Source organism: Hemiscyllium ocellatum, chromosome 10, assembly GCF_020745735.1.
Source record: "Hemiscyllium ocellatum isolate sHemOce1 chromosome 10, sHemOce1.pat.X.cur, whole genome shotgun sequence".
In the NCBI taxonomy this organism is placed as follows: Eukaryota; Metazoa; Chordata; class Chondrichthyes; order Orectolobiformes; family Hemiscylliidae; genus Hemiscyllium; species Hemiscyllium ocellatum.
The window spans coordinates 30627861-30651324 of record NC_083410.1 but is presented as its reverse complement, the minus strand read 5'-3'; the positions used below and the strand labels follow the sequence as shown (position 1 = coordinate 30651324).

The 23464-nt window shown below is 40.7% G+C and overlaps 1 protein-coding gene across 3 annotated transcripts in view; it reads left to right on the top strand.

The window, feature by feature from the left end:
• LOC132819708 (tetratricopeptide repeat protein 7A-like) overlaps positions 1 to 23464 on the top strand; it is a 373105-nt gene that overhangs the window by 162609 nt on the left and 187032 nt on the right. For all 3 annotated transcript variants that reach the window (XR_009645113.1, XM_060831372.1, XM_060831373.1), the window contains 4 exons: positions 587 to 704; positions 3068 to 3125; positions 17951 to 18023; positions 20153 to 20313. Coding sequence is in view for 2 of the 3 variants with exons in the window: in XM_060831372.1 (XP_060687355.1) it covers positions 587 to 704; positions 3068 to 3125; positions 17951 to 18023; positions 20153 to 20313 (410 nt within the window). In the remaining variant the exon portion in view is untranslated. The remainder of the gene's footprint in view (positions 1 to 586; positions 705 to 3067; positions 3126 to 17950; positions 18024 to 20152; positions 20314 to 23464) is intronic.

The following is a 23464-nucleotide window of genomic DNA, read 5'->3' as shown; positions in this document are numbered from 1 at the left end:
TTAAAATTTTGAAGGTTTTAATAGAGTGGATATAGAGAGAATATTTCCTCTTGTTGGGAAGACTATAATGGAGCTCATCAATATGAGGTAGTCTCCAAGATGTCCAATAGGGAATTCTGAAAAAATTCTAAAACAGCTTAAAGAACAGTAAGAATAAGGAACTCACTGCCACAAGAAGTGATTGAATTGAATAGTGTAAATGTATTTTAGGGGAATACTAAACGAGCAAATAAGTGAGAAGGGAACAGAGTTCGTGTGATAGTTTTAACTGAGGAATGATGGCAAGATGCATACATAACACATTAATGCCAGCACAGACTGGTTAGGCTAAATGGCATTTTTCTGAGCCATATATCCTGTGTAATGCAGTTAAAATGTTTTATTTCTCCAAGGAAAACCAGTACCATTTTATGCCTCTTCAGGGCATAGCACCTTCCTTACTGATCATGTCTGTGCTCCTTACTCTTTGTGACACTAGCCTGAAGTGTAAGAACCGAAATCCGAAGTGAATTTTAACTTTACAGCACTTGATAAATAGTCTAACATGATATTTCTTACATTTGTGGGTTGTGATGTTTTTTTGCAGCTTGAACAAGGAGAGTGGTTTTGCAAGATTGTAACGACCATGGGAGAAGAAGCGGGTGAATTTCTCGGCAAGGGTTATCTGGGCCTAGGGCTGGTCTACAGTCTCCAAGCTACAGATGGTAAGGTGGTGTACAGAACTGTACAATTACAGCATCGTATCAAAGAGAATGCTTCCACTGTTTGTGTTGGTGCAGTCAAAGGCAGGTGCTCAGTTGGATGCCCCCTTCTAAATTTTATTGTGAAATGTTTCTGAAAATGCATTATTTCAATGTAGCTGTTTTAAAATAAGTTTTGTTTTTGTCTTTTCTCCTATGTTCTTTGATTAATCCCAACCCACAAGCTATCCCAGATTCCTGGGGGCTGGGGTTGACTGGGAATTTTAATCCAGGATTGCTGATCATTAAGGTTGGGTGGTGGGTGCTTGCAGTTTCAATTAGGAAATCTGTTTGTCCATTCAAACCTGCCATTAAATCACCCAAGTCGTACTTTAACAGGGGCTGATTGGTGGGTGTGACTAACCCACTCCCCAGCCCAAAAGGAAACTTGAAACATGATAATAAAGCTGCCAATCTCCATCATCACAAGTGTTACAACTGCATCAGTTGTTAGCTGGGTTTCCTGAAGATCAGGGTCCTGCTAGGAAATGGAGGACCAAGTGAATTCAGAAGGCTTTGCAGCTTGGCATTCTGATGAGACCTCTCAGCTTCCACTACCTCTGTCAGGCCTCAGACGCTAAAGCCTTGGCCCAAAAGAGATGAACACGTGAGATGAGGGGAAAATGACAGCCCTTGACATGAAGGCTGCATTTGCCAGAAGCCCTAACAAAACTAGAGTCAATGGCAATTGGGATGGGAGGTGGGGAGTGCGGGGGGATCTTTACACTAGCTGGTGCCCTATCTGGCTCATAGGAAGATAATTGTAGTTGTTGGAGGTCAGTTAATTTACTTCCAGAATATCTCTGCAGACATTCCCCACTGTGGGCAATGACCTTCCTTCTGTCAGGTTCGAAGTGAGGATGTTCCCTGATGATTTCACAATGTTCAGTGCCAGTCATGACTCCTTAGATGCTGAAGCAGTCTATGTCTAAATGAAGCAATATCTGGACAATAGGCAGGCATGGATTGTCAAGTGGCAAGTAGCCTTTGAACCACACAAGTGCCAGGCAGTGAACATCACCAAAGGAGAATCTACCCATCACCACTTGACATCTAATCATATTGCCATTGCTGAACTGCCTCCAAGAGTTCATATCTTGGGGGCTACCATTGACCGGAAACTGAACTGCACTAAAATGGCAATATTGTGACTGCAAGAGTAGGTCAGAGGCTAGGAATCCCGTGGCAATTAACCTCCTGACTCCACCATCTACCAACCAAAGGCAGGAGTGCAATGGGTAATCCCAACCTCCCTGGATGAGTGCAGATCCAAAAACACTCAAAGTTTAAAGGCAGCCTGTTGATTGGAAACACATCCTTAAATATTCTCTCCTTCAATCCCCGATACTCAATGGCAGTAATGTGTATCATCTATAAGCTGAACTGCAAAAATTCTCCAAGGCTCCTTAAATATCAGTGCTACAGCTGTGCCGGAACTAAGTTGCAAGTATAGATCACTCCTCATAATATGCTCTCAGAATTTCTGCTGTGGGACATGAATGGAGGAGAATTCAACTGGAATTTGTTCATCAAGATTATATAGGTGGAAAGTAGAAAAAAGTACTGTTACACCACACTGCTCATTGTTTTGGGCATGAAAGTAATGCAGTTAAAATAAACAGACTTGAATTTTTAATGTGTATTTTGCCAGCCCCGTACTTCATAGTCTTTGAAGTACAGGTGCGCAATCCTTTATCTGAAACCCCTGAGGCCAGCTGGTTTTCGGAATTCAGAATATTTTGGATTCCGGAGTAAGTGACAGTTTCTCGGTGAAATAAAAAAAATCTTAGCAAATAGCAGATGCACCTGTGAGCACAACAAGCGGTGGGCCATGCTGCCACGTCACATCTCTGTGATGTGGGTCGAGTGGGTTTGGAGTTGGGTTAACTGTTTCCACACCTTGTTACGAGAAAAACTTCGGATTTCAGGGAAAGGATTGTGTACCTGTACTTTTGAAATATAGCCATTGCTTTATTAATAAATGTGATGGACTGTTTACACACAGTGAACTCCCACAAACATTAATTTGATGGATATAATCAGATGTAATCTATATTTTAGTTCTATTGATTGAAAACTTCTTAATATTAGACTGGAGGGTTAGACTTCATTTTTATGTTTAAGCATAGAATGAGGTTTGAACCCAGAACTTTATGATTCAGAGACGTGTGTGTTACCAACTGAGTAGCGACTTTTTATTGAGTTTAACGCACATTGATAAAAAGAGAAAATGTCTCTAGCTGAGTAAGGCATTTCCATAGTTCACAGAATTTGCTTTTTATTTGAAGTTGATTAATCATTCTAACTCTTGTTTCATTACTGTACAGCTCCTCTAAGGAGCACCCGAGATAAGCTCCACAAGAAAGCATTGAAAGCTCTCAGAAGGTAAGGCTGTATATTTAATTTTACTTCAGAATAAACCAGAATTGAGATTTCAAAAAGCACACTGCTGGCAGTTTACTGATTAGGAGAAATTTATATCAACACTGAATGGTTACATTTCATTGATATTAAACTATCAGAACCAATTACAGTAACACTGTAGTGTGGATTTGATGTCTTATTTTCTGCAATGGGCCAAGGAAACTTCTGCTCATTAGTCTGCAACTGTTGCCAAAAATTTGGAAAACTAGACATTAGCTTGTTACACCGACTAGTCTCTGTCCTTTGAATTTAGATGCAGTCTGTCAAGCTGCAGGCATCAAATACAGCAGTAGTCTGCATTTTTCCAGGTCATCGAGTCATAGAGGTGTACAGCATGGAAACAGACCGTTCAGACCAACTTGTCCATGCTGACCAGATACCCTAACCTAACCTGATCTAGTCCCATTTGTCAGTACTTGGCCCATGTCTTTCTAAACCCTTCCTATTCATGTACCCGTCCAGATGCCTTTTAAATGTTGTAGTTGTACCAGCCTATACCACTTCCTTTGGCAGCTCATTCCATACACGCACTGTCTTCTGCGTGAAAAAGTTGCCCCTTGAGTCCCTTTTAAATCTTTCCCCTCCAAGCTCTAAACCTATGCCCTCTAGTTTTGGACTCCCCCACTCTAGGGAAAAGATTTTGCCCCTCATGATTTTATAAACTTCTATAATGTCACTCCTCAGCCTCCGATGCTCCAGGGAAGACAACTCCAGCCTATTCAGCGTCTCCATATAGCTCAAGGCCTCCAACCCTAACAACATCCTTGCAAATCTTTTCTGAACTCTTTCAAGTTTCACAACATCCTTCTGACAGGAGGAATACCAGAATTGCACGCAATATTCCAAAAGTTGTCCTAACCAATGTCCTGTACAGCCTCAACATAACCTCCCAACTCCTATACTCAGTGCTCTGTCCAAAAAAGGAAAGCGTACCAAACGCCTTCTTCACTATCCTATCTACCTGTGACTCCACTTTCAAGGAACCAAGAACCTGCATTCCAAGGTCTCTTTGTTCAGCAGTGATTTGTAAATCCAGAAAGTAGGGAATTGCAGAAGGAGGCTATTCAGGCCATTGGGTGTTCACCAGCTGTCCCAATGTGCATTTTTGCTGAGAAGAATATCACTGCCTTTCCCAACAATCGTACCTTGCACTTGCCTTCCAGTAATCATCTAAAGAATGGCTCAGTGAATTCCAGACTTAAATCACTCACGTGAAAAACTTTTTTCTTCCATAATGTTTTATGTACAATTGTGACAATTCCTAGATAATAGAGGTGGAATCTTGCATGGGCCTGAACTAAGACACCAATTTCACTCCACCAATATTATTTTTTTTGTGTTCCACTACTAAATCTCAAGCTGTGTAAGAACTACCACAGTATGATTGACAGTTTAAACCTGCTCATTTGCATAGGGTCAATATTAGGCTCTTTGTTAATATTAGAATGTCAGCTGATGTTCTGGCCATGCAGAAAGCCAGCATCAAATGCAGTTCAGAAAAGAAAGAATTGCATTATGTTGCCTCTCTCAGGATCTTTGGATGCCTCAATGTACTTCAGTTGTCAGCAAAGAACTTCTAAAGTATCATCATCATTGCACTGTAGAATATGCAGCAGGCAATTTACACAGAGCAAGCTCCTATAAATAGCAAGATGATAATGTTGATTGAGATGTAATTTTTGCTGAGAAGAATATCACTGCCTTTCCCAACAATCGTACCTTGCACTTGCCTTCCAGTAATCATCTAAAGAATGGCTCAGTGAATTCCAGACTTAAATCACTCACGTGAAAAACTTTTTATTGATGAGGGCATCAGACTTCAGTCCTCTGATTTTTCTTCGGAGTTGTGAGTGGGATCACTTGTCTCCCCCTGAGAGAAGGGATAGTACCATGGTTTAATGTGCCTTCTGAATCATGATACCTCTGCTGGCACAGCACTCTCCCACTGGAGTATTGCCCCATCTGGTTTTCTGTGTTTTCATTATGCAGGTTTAGAGTGTTTGATTAAAAATTGGGCCAAGTTGAGGAGAGGACCTGGAAGAGGGCCACCAAAGTGAGAAGCAGCATTCACATTAAGTGGAATGGAGGTGAAGACTTATAGATAGAGCCATAGAGATGCACAGCATGGAAACAGATGTTTCGGTCCAACCCGTCCATGCTGACCAGATATCCCAACCCAATCTAGTCCCACCTGCCAGCACCCGACCCATATCCCTCCAAACTCTTCCTATTCATATACCCATCCAAATGCCTCTTAAATATTGCAATTGTACCAGCCTCCACCACTTCCTCTGGCAGCTCATTCCAGACACGTGTCACCTTCTGTGTGAAAAAGTTACCCCTTAGATCTCTTTTATATCTTTCCCCTCTCAATCTAAACCTATGCCCTGTAGTTCTGGACTCCCTGACCCCAGGGAAAAGACTTTGCCTATTTACCCTATCCATGCCCCTCATAATTTTGTAAACCTCTATAAGGTCACCCCTCAGCCTTTGATGCTCCAGGGAAAACAGCCCCAGCCTGTTCAGCCTCTCCCTATAGCTCAAATCCTCCAACCCTGGCAACATCCTTGTAAATCTTTTCTGAACCCTTTCAAGTTTCACAACATCTTTCCAATAGGAAGAAGACCAGAATTGCACACACTATTCCAACAGTGGCCTAACCAATGTCCTGTACAGCCACAACATGATATCCCAACTCCTGTACTCAATACTCTGAGCAATAAAGGAAAGCATACCAAACGCCTTCTTCACTATCCTATTTACCTGCGACTTCACTTTCAAGGACCTATGAACCTGCACTCCAAGGTCTCTTTGTTCAGCAACACTCCGTAGGACCTTATTATTACGTGTATAAGTCCTGCTAAGACTTGCTTTCCCAAAATGCAGCACATCTCATTTATATGAATTAAACTCCATCTGCCAGTTCTCAGCCCATTGGCCCATCTGGTCAAGATCCTGTTGTAATCTGAGGTAACCCTCTTCGCTGTTCACTACACCTCCAATTTTGGTGTCATCTGCAAACTTACTAATTGTACCTCTTATGCTCGCATCCAAATCATTTATGTAATGTCAAAAAGTAGAGAGCCCAGAACCGATCCTTGTGGCACTCCACTGGTCACAGGCCTCCAGTATGAAAAACAACACTCCACCACCATTCTCTGCCTTCTACCTTTGAGCTAGTTCTGTATCCAAATGGCTAGTTCTCCCTGTATTCCATGAGATCTAACCTTGCTAATCAGTCTCCAATGGGGAACCTTGTTGAATGCCTTACTGAAGTCCATATAGATCATATCTACTGCTTTGTCCTCATCAATCCTCTTTGTTATTTCTTCAAAAACCTCAATCAAGTTTGTGAGACATGATTTCCCATGTACAAAGCCATGTTGACTATCCCGAATCAGTCCTTGCCTCTGCAAATACATGTACATCCTGTCCCTCAGGATTCCCTCCAACAACTTGCCCACCACAGAGGTCAGGCTCACCGGTTTATAGTTCCCTGGCTTGTCTATACCGCCCTTCTTAAACAGTGGCACCACGTTTGCCAACCTTCAGTCTTCTGGCACCTCATCTCTGCACCTCATCTCTGACTATCAATGATACAAATATCTCAGCAAAAGGCCCAGCAATCACTTCTCTATCTTCCCACAGAGTTCTCGGGTACACCTGATCAGGTCCTGGGGATTTATCCATCTTTACCCATTTCAAGATATCCAGGACTTCCTCCTCTGTAATCTGGACATTTTGCAAGATGTCACCATCTATTTCCCTACAGTGTTTATCTTCCATATCCTTTTCCACAGTAAATACTGATGCAAAATACTCATTTAGTATCTCCCCATTTTCTGCGGCTCCACACAAAGGCCACTTTGCTGATGTTTGAGGGGCCCTATTCTTTCCCTAGTTACCCTTTTGTCCTTAATGTATTTGTGAAAACCCTTTGGATTCTCCTTAATTCTATTTGCCAAAGCTATCTCATGTCCCCTTTTTGCCCTCCTGATTTCCCTTTAAATATACCCCTATTTCCATTATACTGTTTTAAGAATTCACTCGATCTATCCTGTCTATACCTTACATATACTTCCTTCTTTTTCTTAACCAAATCCTCAATTTCTTTAGTCACCCAGCATTCCCTGTACCTACCAGCCTTTCCTTTCACTCTGACAGAAATACACTTTTTCTGGATTCTCATTATCTCATTTCTGAAGACTTCCCATTTTCCAGCCGTCCCTTTACCTGCGAACATCTGCCTCCTATCAGCTTTTGAAAGCTCTTGTCTAATACCGTCAAAATTGGCCTTTCTCCAATTTAGAACTTCAACTTTTAGATCTGGTCTATCCTTTTCCATCACTATTTTAAAACAAATAGAATTATGGTCGCTGGCCCCAAAGTGCTCCCCCACTGACACCTCAGTCACCTGCCCTGCCTTATTTTCCAAGAGTAGGTCAAGCTTTTGCACCTTCTCTAGTAGGTACACCCACATACTGAATCAGAAAATTGTCTTGTACGCACTTAACAAATTCCTCTCCATCTAAACCTTTAACACGATGGCAATCCCAGTCTATGTTTGGAAAGTTAAAATCTCCTACCATAACCACCCTTTTATTCTTACAGATAGCTGAGATCTCCTTACAAGTTTGTTTCTCAATTTCCCTCTGACTATTAAGGGGTCTATAATACAATCCCAATAAGGTGATCATCCCTTTCTTATTTCTCAGTTCCACCCAAATAACTTTCCCTAATGTATTTCCAGGAATATCCTCCCTCAGCACAGCTGTAATGTTATCCCTGATCAAAAACGCCATCCCCCTCCTCCCTTGCCTCCCTTTCTATCTTTCCTGTAGCATTTGTATCCTGGAACATTAAGCTGCCAGTCCTACCTATCCCTGAGCCATGTTTCTGTAATTGCAATGATATCCCAGTCCCATGTTCCTAACCATGGCCTGAGTTCATCTGCCTTCCCTGTTAGACCCCTTGCATTGAAATAAATGCAGTTTAATTTATTAGTCCTACCTTGTCCCTGCCTGTCCTGACTGTTTGACTCACTTCTTCTGTTCTCAGCTGTACCCGTCTCAGATTGATCTCTTTCCTCACTATCTCCCTGGGATCCCCCCACCCCCACCTTACTAGTTTAAATCCTCCCAAGCAGCTCTAGCAAATTTCCCTGCCACTATATTAGTCCCGTTGCAATGTAGGTGCAATCCATCCTTCTTGAACAGGTCACTTCTACCCCAAAAGAGAATTCCAATGATCCAAAAATATGAATTCTTCTCCCATACACCAGCCCCTCAGCTATGCTTTCATCTGCTCTATCCTCCTATTCCTGCCCTCACTAGCTCGTAGCACTGGGAGTAATCCAGATATTACTACCCTTGAGGACCTCCTTTTTAAATTTCTGCCTAACTCTCTGTAATCTCCCTTCAGAATCTCAACCTTTTCCCTTCCTAAATCGTTGGTTCCAATGTGGACAATGACCTCTTGCTGGCCTTTCTCCCCCATGAGAACATTCTGCACCCTCTCTGAGACATCCTTGATCCTGGCACCAAGGAAACAACACACCATTCTGCTTTTTCACTACTGGCCACAGAAACATCTGTCTGTACCTCGGGCTAGAGAGCCCCCTAACACAATTGATCTCTTGGAAGCCAACCTACCCCCTCGTTGCATTAGAGCCAGTCTCAATACCAGCAACTTGGCTGTTCGTGCTATGTTCCCCTGAGAATCCATCACCCCCTACATTTTCCAAAACAGCATACCTGTTTGAAATAGGTACATCCTCAAAAGACTCCTGCCCTAGGTGCCTACCTCTCTTACCTTTCCTGGAGTTAACCCATCTATGTGACTGTATCTGAGACTTTTCCTCCCTTCCTATAACTGCCATCCATCACATTCTGTTGCTGTTACAAATTCCTCATTACTTCTAACTGTCTTTCCAACCGATCCATTCGATCTGATAAGTTTCGCATCCAACAGCATTTATGGCAGATATAATCTGCAGTAACCCTTAAACTCTCTTTAAACTTCCACATCTGACAAGAAGTACATATCACTGTACTAAAGGCCTTTTTTACTCCTTCACAATCTACAGACCCAGAAAATAACATCGTCTTCTTCCTCTACAAAATACTGCCTCAGGTTAAATGAATAGTTATGGCTTATATTTTAAGTTTAATCAAGAGATATATCTCCAAAAACATATTATCAAGAAAGAACCCACTCTACTTGCTACTGCAGCCTTTGTATTGGACAGACTTAAAACAATGATTAACTTACCTGATTCTATGTTGTGAACTTCACCCAAATAGGTTCCTCCAAGATTATTTGTGAAATTCACTGTTTGTTAATTTTCTCAGATGCACTCCGAAGTCCAGTGATACATGAATTCAAAACAGCAAAGGTTCTCTCTCTCTCTCACTCTCTCCCTCCCTCCCCTGCACTATCCTCACCATGTGCTTCCTTTGTCTCTTCTCCTCCCTTTTAAAACTGCTGTTGCTTTGACTTTTTTTCCCACGAGAAGAGGCAAGCTGGTAATTAATCTGAGGGGGAACTAGACCAAGGAATGAATTTGTTTTCTGAAGGAAGGTGAGGGAAATGGTAAATGAGCTACAAAAACACCAAGATTGTTAATGTAATGAGAGGAAGGAGTGTGGAGAGATGGCAATGCTATTCTTGACAAAAGTTGATGCCTTCAAATCCGCCACCTTGTAAGGAATGATATTGAAGAATGACCAAGCCTGGATGTTGTCCAGATCTTGTTCCATTTAAACATGGATTACTCCAGTATCTGGGGAACGTAGGACATTTCAGCGCAGTACAGGTCCTTCAACTCTTGATGTTGCACTGACCTGTCATACCAATCTGAAGCCCATCTAATCTACACTATTCCATGTATGTCCATATGCTTGTCCAATGATGTCTTAAATGTACTTAAAGTTGGCGAATCTACTACCGTTGCAGGCAAAGCATTCCGTACCCCTACTACTCTCTGAGTAAAGAAACTACCTCTGACATCTGTCCTATATGTATCACCCCTCAATTTAAAGCTTTGCCCCCTTGACCTCGCCGTCATCATACTTGGAAAAAGGGAGTTGTGAATGGTGCCAAACATAGTGCAAGCATCAGTGAACATCTCCATTTCTGATCTTATGATGAAGGGAAGGTCATTGAAGTAGCTGAAAATAGTTGGACCTGGGTCATTACTCTGAGGATCTTCTGCAGCGATGTCCTAGAGCTGAGATGACTGACCTCCAACAACTACATCCTTCTTCCTTCGTGCTCGATATGATTCCAACCAGCAGAGAATTTTCCTGTGATTCCTATTTTGTTGGTGTCAAGGGCTGTCATTCTCATCTCCCCTCTGGTATTCAGCTGTTTTGTCCATATTTGAACCAAGGCTGTAACGAGGTCAGGAGCTGAGTAGCCCTGGCAGAACTCAAACTGGGCATCACTGAGCAGGTTATTGCTGAGCAGGTGCTGCTTAATGGCACTGTTGATGATAACTTATGCCACTTTGTTGATTGAAAGTAGACTGATGGGGCAGTAATTGTCTGTGTTGGATTTGTCCTGTTTTTCGTGTACAGGATATCCCTGAGCAATTTTCTACGTTGTAGGCCAGTTGCCAGTGTTCTAACTATACTGGAATAGCTTGACCAGGGAGAGTGTGCAACCATCAATGAATATCGATGTTTGGCACTATTTGTAACTCCTCAGATACACAGCACGGCACGGCATGCCACCGTGGGCGGCATGGTGGCATAGTGGTTAGCACTGCTGCCTCACAGCGCCAGAGACCTGGGTTCATTTCCCACCTCAGGCGACTGTGTGGAGATTGCACGTTCTCCCCGTGTCTGCGTGGGTTTCCTCCAGGTGCTCCGGTTTCCTCCCACAGTCCAAAGATGTGCGGGTCAGGTGAATTGGCCATGCTAAATTGCCCGTAGTGTTAGGTAAGGGGTTAATGTAGGGATATGGGTGGGTTGCGCTTCGGCGGGTCGATGTGGACTTGTTGGGCCTGTTTCCACACTGTAAGTAATCTAAAGTAGTCCATATTCAAGTGCAACAAGATCTGAAGCGTAAGACTTCAGTTCTATTGTTAGAATGTTGTCAGAGCCTGTACCGTTTGCAGTACTTAGTGTCTCTGCTGCTGAATGAGGAGATTTCCAGACTTCAGTAATAGGTCTACTGACCAACATTCCATTGAACCTGATTGGTGGGTTGTTTAATGGGAATAGAAAATTATGAAGGAACATCAGGTAAGTACATGTGCAAGACTTTGGTAAGTGGAGTTTAGAGTGGAAGAGTGCAATAAATGAATATGCATGTGTAGGTAGACAAAAACCACTAAAATTAGGTATAAAGAATAATCATCATTGCTAATGAAATGCTACTTTTGTCTCGGTGTGCTGGACGTAAAAAAAATTTGCAGAAGTTATGGTTTAGAAGCTTTCTATCTCATAAGAGAGTGACACTGTTCAAATATGTCCTCTATTTTTATTGCATGGTTTATTGCATATTTCTATCTCTCATCATAATCAAGCATGTAAGCTATCACTGTCATAGAGTCATAGAGATGTACAGTGTGGAAACAGACCCTTCGGTCCAACATACCGAACAGATATTCCAACTTAATCTAGTCCCATTTGCCAGCACTTGGCCCATTTCCCTCTAAATCCTTCCTATTCATATACCCATCCAGATGCCTTTTAAATGTTGCAATTGTACCAGCCTCCAACACTTCCTCTGGCAGCTCATTCCATACATGCATCACCGTCTGCATGAAAAAGTTGCCCCTCATGTCTCTTTTGTATCTTCCCCTCTTGCCCTAAACCCATGCCCTCTAGTTCTGGACTCCTGAAGGAGACCAGTATTCCCATTGTAGCGTTGCAACTTGTTTCCTGGGCTCTTTGTATTCAGTTGCAAGACTCACTCAAGGGCACCACAGAACAGTTTACTCCAGATTGTTTTTAATTTCAGATCGCCCTTCTGAATTTAATTAGATGGTTGATCAAAAATAGACTGGTAATTTCTGTCACATTGTTCTACTATTCCTAATACAACTTTTAGCTTGCCCATGCCTTTGTACACCTCTTGTTTCACTTAGGAATTACTCAACACACATGACTGTTGCTTTCCAGCTTCTCAAAATGAAGCCTTGACTTCTTTGATGTCCCACTTCTGACACCTCTGTTGAATTGGGTGCATTTGTTATTGCAGTTACCTAATGCAGGCAGTCAACAATTTGTAGTAATTTTCCAATAGTTTAATAAGCTGCAGTTTATGTATGGTATGTTAATTAATTTAGCAAAGAAGGAAATACTCACGCCATTCTCTAAAATGAACGTGTCGAGGCAGTGCATTACCGTGCCCCAAATGTCTTGCAATCTTCCTTTTATGGTCTTTGGTAGCTGCAGTCTTTGTTCTTTCCTCAGTTGCATGTAGGGGAACTGCTGGTCTTCCCTCAAGAAGATGGTTGCTCATCCCCCAGAACTTTTTCTGACTGTCCCTCCCTACCTATCCTTGTTGATTTACCTTGCAGCGGGGCTGAGCCATTTAAGCTATGTCAACCACCTGTCTAAACCCTCTTAGCAAATGACCGTGGACAGCTACTCACAATGCTAGAATGACCGTTGTCTCTTGCCCACCTCCATTTGAAGGTTAGTTTTGAGTACTTTTAACTACAATGTCTTATTTTTCAAAATGTCACATTCATAATAGGGTAGCACTGTGCCTGATAAATCTTTGATTCGAGTCCTAAACTTATACCTTTACCTCTGTTTTCACATACGAAAGATTAGTTTATATTTGCAGTAGGCTGTAACACTAATACTACGACATTCAGGCTACACAAAAAATACTAAATATGAGACACAGAAAGAATTTCAGTTTTAAAGAGGACTTCAATTTCCAACACAAAACATGGTCTTGTAAATGGTGTTATGATTCTGCCTGGATTCACTTTCTCAGGCAAATGGTAATGGAAATAAGGGATTTACTCCCCGCAAAGGCTATTGATAGTGGAAAGATTGACATTTTCAAGACACAGATGGACAGATTTTTAGGGTTTAGATCAGAGTGGTACTGGAAAAGCACAGCAGGTCAGGCAGCATCTGAGGAGCAGGAAAATGGATGTTTCGGGCAAAAGGCCTTCATCAGGAATAGAGGCAAGGAGTCTCCAGAGTGGAGAGATAAATGGGGGGCGGGTGGGGCTGGGGAGAAGGTAGCAAAGAGTCCAATCCCTGATGAAGGGCTTTTGCCCGAAACGTCGATTTTCCTGCTCCTCGGATGCTGCCTGACCTGCTATGCTTTTCCAGCACCACTCTGATCTAAACTCTGGTTTCCAGAATCTGCAGTCCTCACTTTTGCCAGTGGACAGATTTTTATTTAGTTTAGGTTTCACGTGTATATAGTCTTGATATAACTGATGAAACAAGCTCAAGAGTGCATTTAGCATACCCTGTTCCTCTAATTTTATTAACAACACTGTACCCTGGACAACTGTGAACCTGTCTGTGTGGTTCAGATATCAGGTTACCGGGCTTGCCACAGAGGGTTGACTTGGTTCCAACCTCCATTACAAATTTGTTAATTTGGACTTACCCGAGCAGCCTTGACAACGTGCATTGACTTAACTTCTTTAGATAGCAAAATGTACTTCATTGGAGCATTTTCAAACAAAATTTGACACTAAGCCATATAAAGGCCATAAAGATTTAGTTTGTAAAAATAGATTTTAAGAAACTTCTTAATGTAAGAGAGAGAGAGAAATAAAGAAGTGGAGAGATTTTGCAGGAGGAGGATTCCAGAGCTTTGAGGTGACTCAGCTGAAAAGTTCTGATAATGGCATAATTAAAGTAAGAGGACAGAATTGGTGGAGCACAACGATCCGGGAGCATAATCATGTAGAGAAGGTTCTAGAAATGGGAAAGGGCAAACCCCATGGTCATTTGAAAATGAGGATAGGAATTTTAGGACTAAGGCATTGACTGAGTAGGAAGCAGTGTAAGTCAACATGTAGAGTGGAGTGTGGTGCACGTTAGGATATAGGACTGAGAATTTTTGATGACTTCAAGTTTATGGAGGATGGAAGTGGAAGTGCTGATGTGCATTGGAACAGAGAAGGCTGGAAGGCATAGTAACAAAGGCATAGATGAGGGTTTCACCAACAGATGAGCTGAAGCAGGGATGGAGTAACCATTAGATGAAGTGTGGCCAAACATGCAAAGATGAGAATCCGATAAAATAAGTTGACTGCTGTATTTAGCCGTGAGCCTTAAATTACTATGGTTACTGATGCTGATAGCTTCAGTTTAAGTGTGACATATAATTTTGAAACCAAGTTCATTTTTTATGGCATTTGAGATTCTTTGGGTTGAATTCAGTTCAGCTTGTTACAACAGGAAACATAATAGCATGACTGACTTAATTATGGGAGACCAATTATATGAAAGGCCCTACCTCAGTCTTCAGGGTGTGGCAAAGCTTTCTGATTAAGTGAGTGAGCAGAAGGGGAGAGGGTGGTACGTGTATGGAATGAGCTGTCAGAGGAAGTGGTGGAGGTGAGAACAATTGCAAAATTTAAAAGGCATCTGTATGGGTATTTGAATAGGAAGGGTTTGGAGGGATATGGGGTGGGTGCTAGCAGGTAGGACTAGATTGATTTGGGATATCTGATCAGCATGGATAAGTTGGACCAAAGGGTCTGTCTCCAGGCTGTACATCTCTGTGACTCTCTGACTGTACTAAGTGCCACCATCTGTATCTCACTTAGTCTTGTGATGAACAGTTTGACACTCATTATCATTGAGCCTCCTGTTTTTAGTGGTGGCTTAGAGGTTAATGTGGGTAAGCCTGGCATTCCCCCTCCCCTCAGAAGGTCATCCAGCAAACCCTGCTCAATTTGTCAGGAACTCCTTGGGGAAGGTGTCTTGTAATCAGATGTGTTACACTTGAATGAGCAATCTGGCATTGGGCAGGGTGGGAAGCTGCAGAAAGCCATTTCTCTGCTGTTATTTCTGAAACTCTTTTCTCTCAATTCCCATCCCACTCATTCATGTTTTATCTGGGATCCTATGAGGTTCCTGGACTTCTACTGCCTGCATTGCCACCATCGCACACTGTTCCTACTAATGCTGACTTCAATGAAGAGCTGCCAATTTCTGATTGACTGGCAGTTCTTGATGTGTGGGATTTCTGCTTCTGGGAGCCTCAATCATGGGGAAGGACTGACATGGTAATTTCAGTGCTTGAAGGACGTCTTGATTTCGTCAGGCTACCACATGACAGGAGTTCACTGCTGGTTCTCTGAACGGTAATGAGACCCCCTTTGGACTGATAATTACTGGCGTAAAGTATAAATTTATATCATTTAAATTTGGATTAGTACTTCACCTCTTTCAATCCTTCATTCTCTCCTTTTGTCATGTCGTTCCTTCATCTGCTCTCATTTCTTATATCATTTATGTTCTCCTCAATAAATACTTACTATTTATTCCTTCTTTATGCACTTGTCCTTCCTCTTTCCATTAGTCTTCACTTCCTCCAATTCCTACTACCTTCTCCTTCTTTCATTCTCTCTGTATCTGACTCCTTCTGTCCCTCTTTAATGATCTCCTTTTCGCAGTTTGACTTTCTCCAGTTTTCTGTCATTGATAATCCAAGCTAATTGTTTCTATTAAGTTTTGTAGATGAGCTGACTCTATTTCAATGGCTTTGGAATGTGTAAGGCACCATTATGTAGAAATTGCTGGAGAAATTGGAGTTAAAGTTATGAGTCCTCCTTGTTTGCTTCAGATCTCCAGCATCCACATTTCTTTGTCATATTTGAATGAACAAGTTATTTGGATTAAACAGATACTCTGCTTCCTTTTTCTATAAAAAAAACTTCAGGATTTCTTTTGGACATTCACAGCTGGATTATAAGATCTAGATTATAAAAGTAAAGGAGGGTAATTACAGTTATGCAAGGCGCTGGTGAGACTACACTAGGAAAATTGTGTCCACTCCACCAACTTGTCTATGTCCTTCCGGAGTTTTACACTGTCCTCCTCACAGTTTATATTTCTTCCAAGTTTTGTGTAAACTTTGAAATTGCCCTCAGCGTACCAAAATATAGATTATTAATATATATCAGGAAAGGCAAGTGTCCCAATACTGATTCTGGTACTCCACTACACCCTTTCCTCCAGCCCAAAAAATATCCATTGGCCGTTATTCTCTTTTCCTATCACTCAGCCAATTTTGTACCAATGTTGCTACTGACCCTTTTATTCCATCACCCAGAACATTCCTAATAAGTCTGTTGTGTAGTATTGTATCAAGCATCTTCTGAAAGTTCTGAAAGTCCACATCAAAAGCATGAGCCTGACTGAGCCTTTCAGTTACCTCCAGCAAGTTAGTTAAACAGGACATCTCCCTTTAGAAATCCATGCTGATTTTTCCTATTCTAAAGTTTCCTCATTCCTGAAGAAGGGCTTATGCCCGAAACGTCGAATCTCCTGTTCCTTGAATGCTGCCTGACCTGCTGCGCTTTTCTAGCAATGCATTTTCAGCTCTTCCTATCTATCCACCTATTTCTATGTTACTGCTAATTCTATCTCAAAATAGTTGTCTCAAGGAACTTCCACACCACTGATGTTAAGTTGACTGGTCTTTAATTGTAGGGCTTAACCTAGCAACCTTTCTTGAACAAGGCTATAATGTTTGTAATTTTCCAGTCTTCTGCCACCACACTGGGTTTTGGAAAGACTGAAAAAATGTGGCCAGTGCACCAACAATTTCCATTCTCATCTCCTTTAATATCCTTGGAGGCAACTAATCTGGTCCCATTGCTTTGTCAATTTTTGAGGTCAACAGTCTATCCATCACTTCTGCCTTATCAATTTTTAGACCTTGAGTTCCCTCCTCTATCACCATGCCCTGCGTAACATCTGCTTCTTTGTCAAAGGCCATTGCAAAATATTTATTTAACATCTCAGAATGCCCCTGCCTCTTGGTATAAGTCCCCTTTTTGGTCCTTAATTGGCCCTATTCTTCCTGATTGTATGGTCAAAGAAGACTTCAGGACATCTTCATATCTTGGCTGCCAACCCTTACCTCATAGTTCCTCTTTGCTTCTCTTATTTGCTTTTTCACTTCCCTCTGAACCTTTAATATTCCTCTTGGTTCATAATTTGATTTTCTACCCAACACCCGTCATAAGCATCTTAATTTCTTTAAGGTCACTGGAGGTGTTCCTTTTTATATTGAACGAAAAGCTGCAATAGTAGTGTTCCAACAGTGAGCAGGAAAGTTTTTTAAAAATCTGACATGTGGCTTTTAAAAACAAGAGTATAACAATGAAGACCCTTTAATAGATTCTATAATTTTAGATAAACCTTTTGCTTTCAGTATTTCATATAGCATCCTAGGGGGACTGGATAATAAATTCTTTATTATACTGTTTACAGTTTATTAACATATACGAATATCTTCTGATATGTTTTGCAAATAGGAATGAGCCAGACAGACAGACAGTTGATTGATTCAAGATTGACAGTATATTTTATGGAATAAAATATGTGTATTTCATGTATATGGAATACTACACTAAGTATAAGATATCAGTAGTCATACTTTTTGATAACAAAAGCAAAATACTTGATATTTTAAAATGAAAATATCAAGAAACTACATGTAAATGAATTAAATCATCTGTAGAATGCTGTTATGAATTGAATATATTCTTACTCTTGTCAGGTTTTTCATTTAGCATCATAACTTATTAGGGTTTTCCTCATTGTGTTTTCTCATGATAGAGCTCACAGTTTGGATAGTGAAGATCATCGAATTGCTCTCTACCTTTCCTTGCAGTTGGCTTTCAACAGGCAGGTGGGTGTCATTGGCATATTATTGTGGACACAATTTCTCTGTTATTAAGCTTTATTTTTAGGTCAATTGATATTGACAGCTAAAGCAATTGGAAAGCTACGTGTAATGAACAAGTTGCAGTTATAAAGATTTATCTGAACCTTCTAAATAGAAGATTGTTTCCCATGTAAATGAAGCTTTCAAGGCAAGCTTGTTCATTCATATTCAATTTGCAGTTTTGTAAGAGTTTTAAACCATGATTTTTTTTTATATATAGTTCAAAAGATTTTATCTTCAGGGTAACTGAAATGGGAGGGGTAATGCTGGTGAGAGGAATTTTTTTTTAAAAAACCTCAAGTTTTTTGTTTTAAAATACAAATCAGTTAATTAAACTAATCCACTGATAGTGGCATGAGAAAAGTTTATCATTCAAAGTACAAAACAGTATGGATTTACACAAATCAGAAGCAGTATCATTATGGAGCTAGAAAAAAAAGTACCTGACAAAAATGTTATAAAATGAACATGGTTTGAGCTGCTTGTTTTGGGGTGTGGTGAATATAAGGTTAGGTTAGGTAAGGCTGAAAGTAGAGATCCATAATGCTATTTGGCTGACAACCTGCAAAGTTTTTGAACGCTGCTAAAATCTCTGAAACAAAGTAATATGTTTTGAAGAAGCTGTCCATCATCTCCAAGAAAACAATAACGCAGCAACATAGCATTCCTCACCAAATTTGTAATTGGAAAAGAAGACCATATTTCAAGCCGTTAGTTACTGTCGATTCACAAAGGTCACAAGGGGCTTACACAGACAGTAAATTTCTAGCAATCGTCTGGGTAATTGGCAGCTTCTTTACTAGGTTACAAACTTGGTCATTTCTCCTCACTTAAGAGCCTATGTCCAATGCAAAGTAGCAGATTGGATGCATAATTGGCTGAGAGGCAGGAAACAAAAGGTGATGGTAGAGGGATGCTTGAGTGGTTTAAAATTTGTTTATAATTCCACAAGCTATTCCACAAGATTCAGGACCCGTTGTTATTTGTGATGTATGTTAATGATTAGTACTTATATATAGGGGCTTTGATCAAGACCTTTGCAGATGACAAGAAAATTGGCAGGGTTGTAAATACTGAGGAAGATGACCACAAACTGCAGGAGGTTTTAAAGAGACTCATCAGGTCAGCAGACCAGTAGCAAATGGAGCCCTTGAATGCAAGGTTGGCTTCCATGATAGTTTGGACTGTGCACACAACCTTCTGTTGTTTCTTCCGGTCCTGGGCGGAGCAGTTACTGTACCAGGCCGTTATCCACCCAGACAGTATGCTTTTGATGCTGCACCTATAAAAGTTGGTGAGGGTCTTTATGGGCATGCCAAATTTCCTGAGCTGCCTGAGGAAGAAGAGGCGTGTTGTGCTTTATTAACTGTCACATCTAGTGGGAAGTCCAGGACAGGTTGTTAGTTATCGTCACTCCTAGGAACTTAATGCTCTCCACCCTCTCAACGTCAGTTCTGTTGATGTAGATGTGGGCATGTTCTCCTTCTTTATTCTTGAAGTGTGTGCTTGCTTAATGACAATGTTGAACAACTTCATATTTTTGAATTGGTTGTATTATTAAAAAGAATCTATTGCTTCTTGTAAAATTTTTAACGTTAAAAATATCATGTTAATCTATTTATAGTAAAGTTATTTTCATCATCTATTTCCTCCTCCCACTTCCCCCATGCTATACATCAGGTGGCAGCAGAGACCTTTTTAATCCTCTCCTAATGCCTCTGTAACCAGAGCTTATAATAGTGTTCTCATTATTTTTAATCAACATGTTATGGGAAGTCAAACTTGAAACCAGATCTTCTAGACCAGAGGGAGGGACACTACCATTGTGGTACATGCCCTTAAAGCTGCTCCTTCCTGCCTTTAATCCCCCTTGATTGGCTAAATAATTACCATATTGAAGAATTAGTCAGAAACCAATGCATGTGACACTAGAACAGATGAATAAAATTACAAGTTTTTTTTATCTGTAAGTGACTAATTGTAAAGCTGGTTTATATAATTCAGAGTTTGACGGCAATAGACCTGGGATTTTCATCTCCTCTGAAAGTGCACTATAGTAAATATTTTTCGCTGTGTTTAAATTTCTTTTGCAGATCTCTGAAGCTATTGAACAATTACAAGTGGCACTTAAACTCAGGAATGATGACATGCATTCTCTCCATTTACTGGCGCTTCTGTTTTCTGCCCAAAAACATTATCAACGTGCTTTAGAGGTCATCAACATGGCAGTCAGTGAATATCCAGAAAATTTCAGGTATTAACTCTGAAGTTTATTTGTATATTAGTTGCTTACATTTGATGAGATGTTCAGATATCTATGATTATTATCTTTCAAAATCTCCATCCCAGTACCTATAGGATCAGTTGTGAGAAAATGTGATTCATTCAAAAGAAAATTAGATATATTGCTGTAAGATAATATTTGGAAATAATATATATATATATGAATAATTTAAAATATTAGCAAGGTATAATAAACCTACAGAAAATTATCTTGGAACTATCACTGCCAAAAGTCTCCACTGTTGCATATGAGTCTGAAAGTGTCAATAATTGAGTGGATATGTACCATCCATAGTGGTGATTTCATGGAGACTGGTGGGAAGAGTAATTAAGGACATTGAAGGGTTAGACCTAAGAACAGCTCTGTCTAACAGTCTCTGTAATAATGTATATCATATCCTTGTGATAAGTACATAGTTGCAGGGATGCAATAAACTTAATCGTGTTTACTTCAAGTGACTTTTCTAGTTAGACCAGAAATTCTCATCTATGCTAGACCACATAAGTACTGGAGGAATATAGACTAGAAGATATTGGTGGCACCATACGTAATATGGTATTTAACATTACCATATCCAACATGATGAGCATCTGAGATGATCTGAAGATTTGCTCAGCCTCTTTCTACGTGACAATCAACAGTAGTGATTTCTTTTGCATCTGAAACCGAGCTAGTTACTCATGCAGACTGGAAAGCAGCACTGCAAAGATTATCAGTGGAAATCAAGAGAAAACCTTGTGGAAATATTCAACACTGAAGAATTTTTTAAAGAATGACAGAAAGCATTTCAGACCTAATAAGGTGTGTGCTGGAGCAGCAGGAAACTGCAGCTCTCAGGCAGAGATGCAGGTTGTACGTGAGGTGGTGGTCTGTGGCTGCATCCCTGAGTCTAGAGATCAAACGGTGAGTGAACAGACATCAGGGATTTATGATTCAAAACTAAAATTTCCTTGTAAAGAGGAAACTTTAAACGGCACAGTAAATGAACCAGAAAAGGACAAGAATTTTTTTTTAAAACTGCTCTGATTTGGTGTCGCTGTCATAGTGCAAGGATGCCATGAGGGATAGCGAGCAAAATAAACGTAACAGGGCTGAGACAACAAATTCTGGATCAGAGAGTTGGAGGCATCATAATCAAAAGTGGCTAAGTATTTGATAAGTTAAAGACATGAGTAATTCCAGTCTAACTGGGAAAATATTTCTGGGAGACTTCATTAAGTCTGCAAAAGGCAGGAGTTCCTCAATTAAAATTTATAAAAGTAGAAATCATCCAGTCAAGCTGTGGAAAGAAAATGTGGGAATCATCCATTAAAGCCACCAGATAATGGGAAAACCTTCCAGTACAGCAGCAAAGCATAGGAGAACAGCATAATTGTAAAACAAAAATCTTTAAAGTAGATAAAATATCTATACATGTTAGGAGATGATTTCAGAATTAATCTTGCCCGGATGATTTCATTTCAGTTATAACCTAAATAGAATACAAAATTGGACATGCTGGAGAAATCAATTCTTGAGCTTTAACATGGCTTCCGAGCTGGGTACTAGGTGGAACGTTTGACGAAATATGTTTGGAATACAGCAGGTGATCATGAGGCATCAAAAAGCATCAGGCATTTTCAAACCAGCTTTGAAAGCCTTTGACAAATATTTCAATTTCCAAACTAATAAGGTTCTTGAAAAAGAATTCAGGTGAATCGATAGATGATTTCATTAATGATCTCTACAGACTAATGGAGGGACGCAACTGTGGTGACATAAAGTCAGAATTCGTAAGAGATGGAATTGTTTAAGCAGGATTGATGACTCGATGTCAGATTTGTTGAATCCAAAGAAGACCTAACTTTGGAGCAAGCTGTTCAGGTGGTGAGTGAAGTACAGATCCTGAAGCATCACAGATCAGAGGAGAAGTTCACATTTGGTACAAATCATCAGAATGCATTCAATTCTTAAGGTACGGAACCACAAAAGATGTACGGTTATACCAATACAGTGAGTAAGTGATACGCTAAAAGTCTTTACCAGCATCTGTTGTGATCAGAGCCGAGCTATTAAACCCAACTGTTTTTATTATAAAACAATTAATCACTTTCAGAAAATGTGCTGAAGCAGGACACAGCAACAGAACAACATGAGACCAAATAATTACCCACGCAATAAAAGTTGAATAATCTCCAGTGGAAGACAGAACCAGAGTTTTCCGAGGGAAAATATGTGACCCTAGCCCAGCATTTTGGCAAGCTGATCATTCCTGATGAAGGGTGCTCCTCAGATGCTGTCTGACCTGCTGTGCTTTCCAGCACCACACTCTCAAAGCTGATATTTTTGTCAATGGTCACCTCCTGAACTTTGATTAGACACGGGAGCAAGTGTTACATTTTATCAATGAGCATTGCCTTAGGGAACGCATTCTATCACTGCCAGAACTGAAACTATATGATCTATGTGGCACAACACAGCACAGTTCTGCTGTTGGATTGGAAGCAAACAATCCGCTGACGGAAATTGAAAATGTGGTGCAGACATTCCATGGAAGCTACCATTAAGAGACCAGCAGGGGGAGGCACAGTGGTATTCTTGTTGCACTAATAATTCAGAGATGTACTGGACTGGGAATGTGAGTTCAAATCCACTGGATGGTGGAATTTGAATTCACTAACAATTCACTAATGCTACCATGAAACGATTGTCATTAAAACCCATCTGTTCAGTCATGTCCTTTAGGGAAGGAAAACTGCTGTCTTTATGTAGTCTAGATAATACATGACTCGAGACCCACAGGATTTAACTTGCATGAGAAAGACTAAAGAAATAGCTCCCACCCAATCTGAGATTCACTCTGGGGTACATGGCTATGCAGATATTTGGAATTGAAATAACTGCACGGAGGCCAGTATCCCATCACAACATCACCCTTTATTTACAAGTGCACAGCACACTGGCTGTCGCCAGCCAGCTCGGAGTCAGTCCTCAACTGAGGAGATTCTCCTGGTTATACCATCTTCCTAATCAACCTGTTCAGAGATGCTATTACACACGTTTGGAGCAGCTGGAACTCTAACCTGGGTCTCTTGGTTCAGGGGTAGAGACATTACTACTGCACCACATGAGGGCCCCCTGC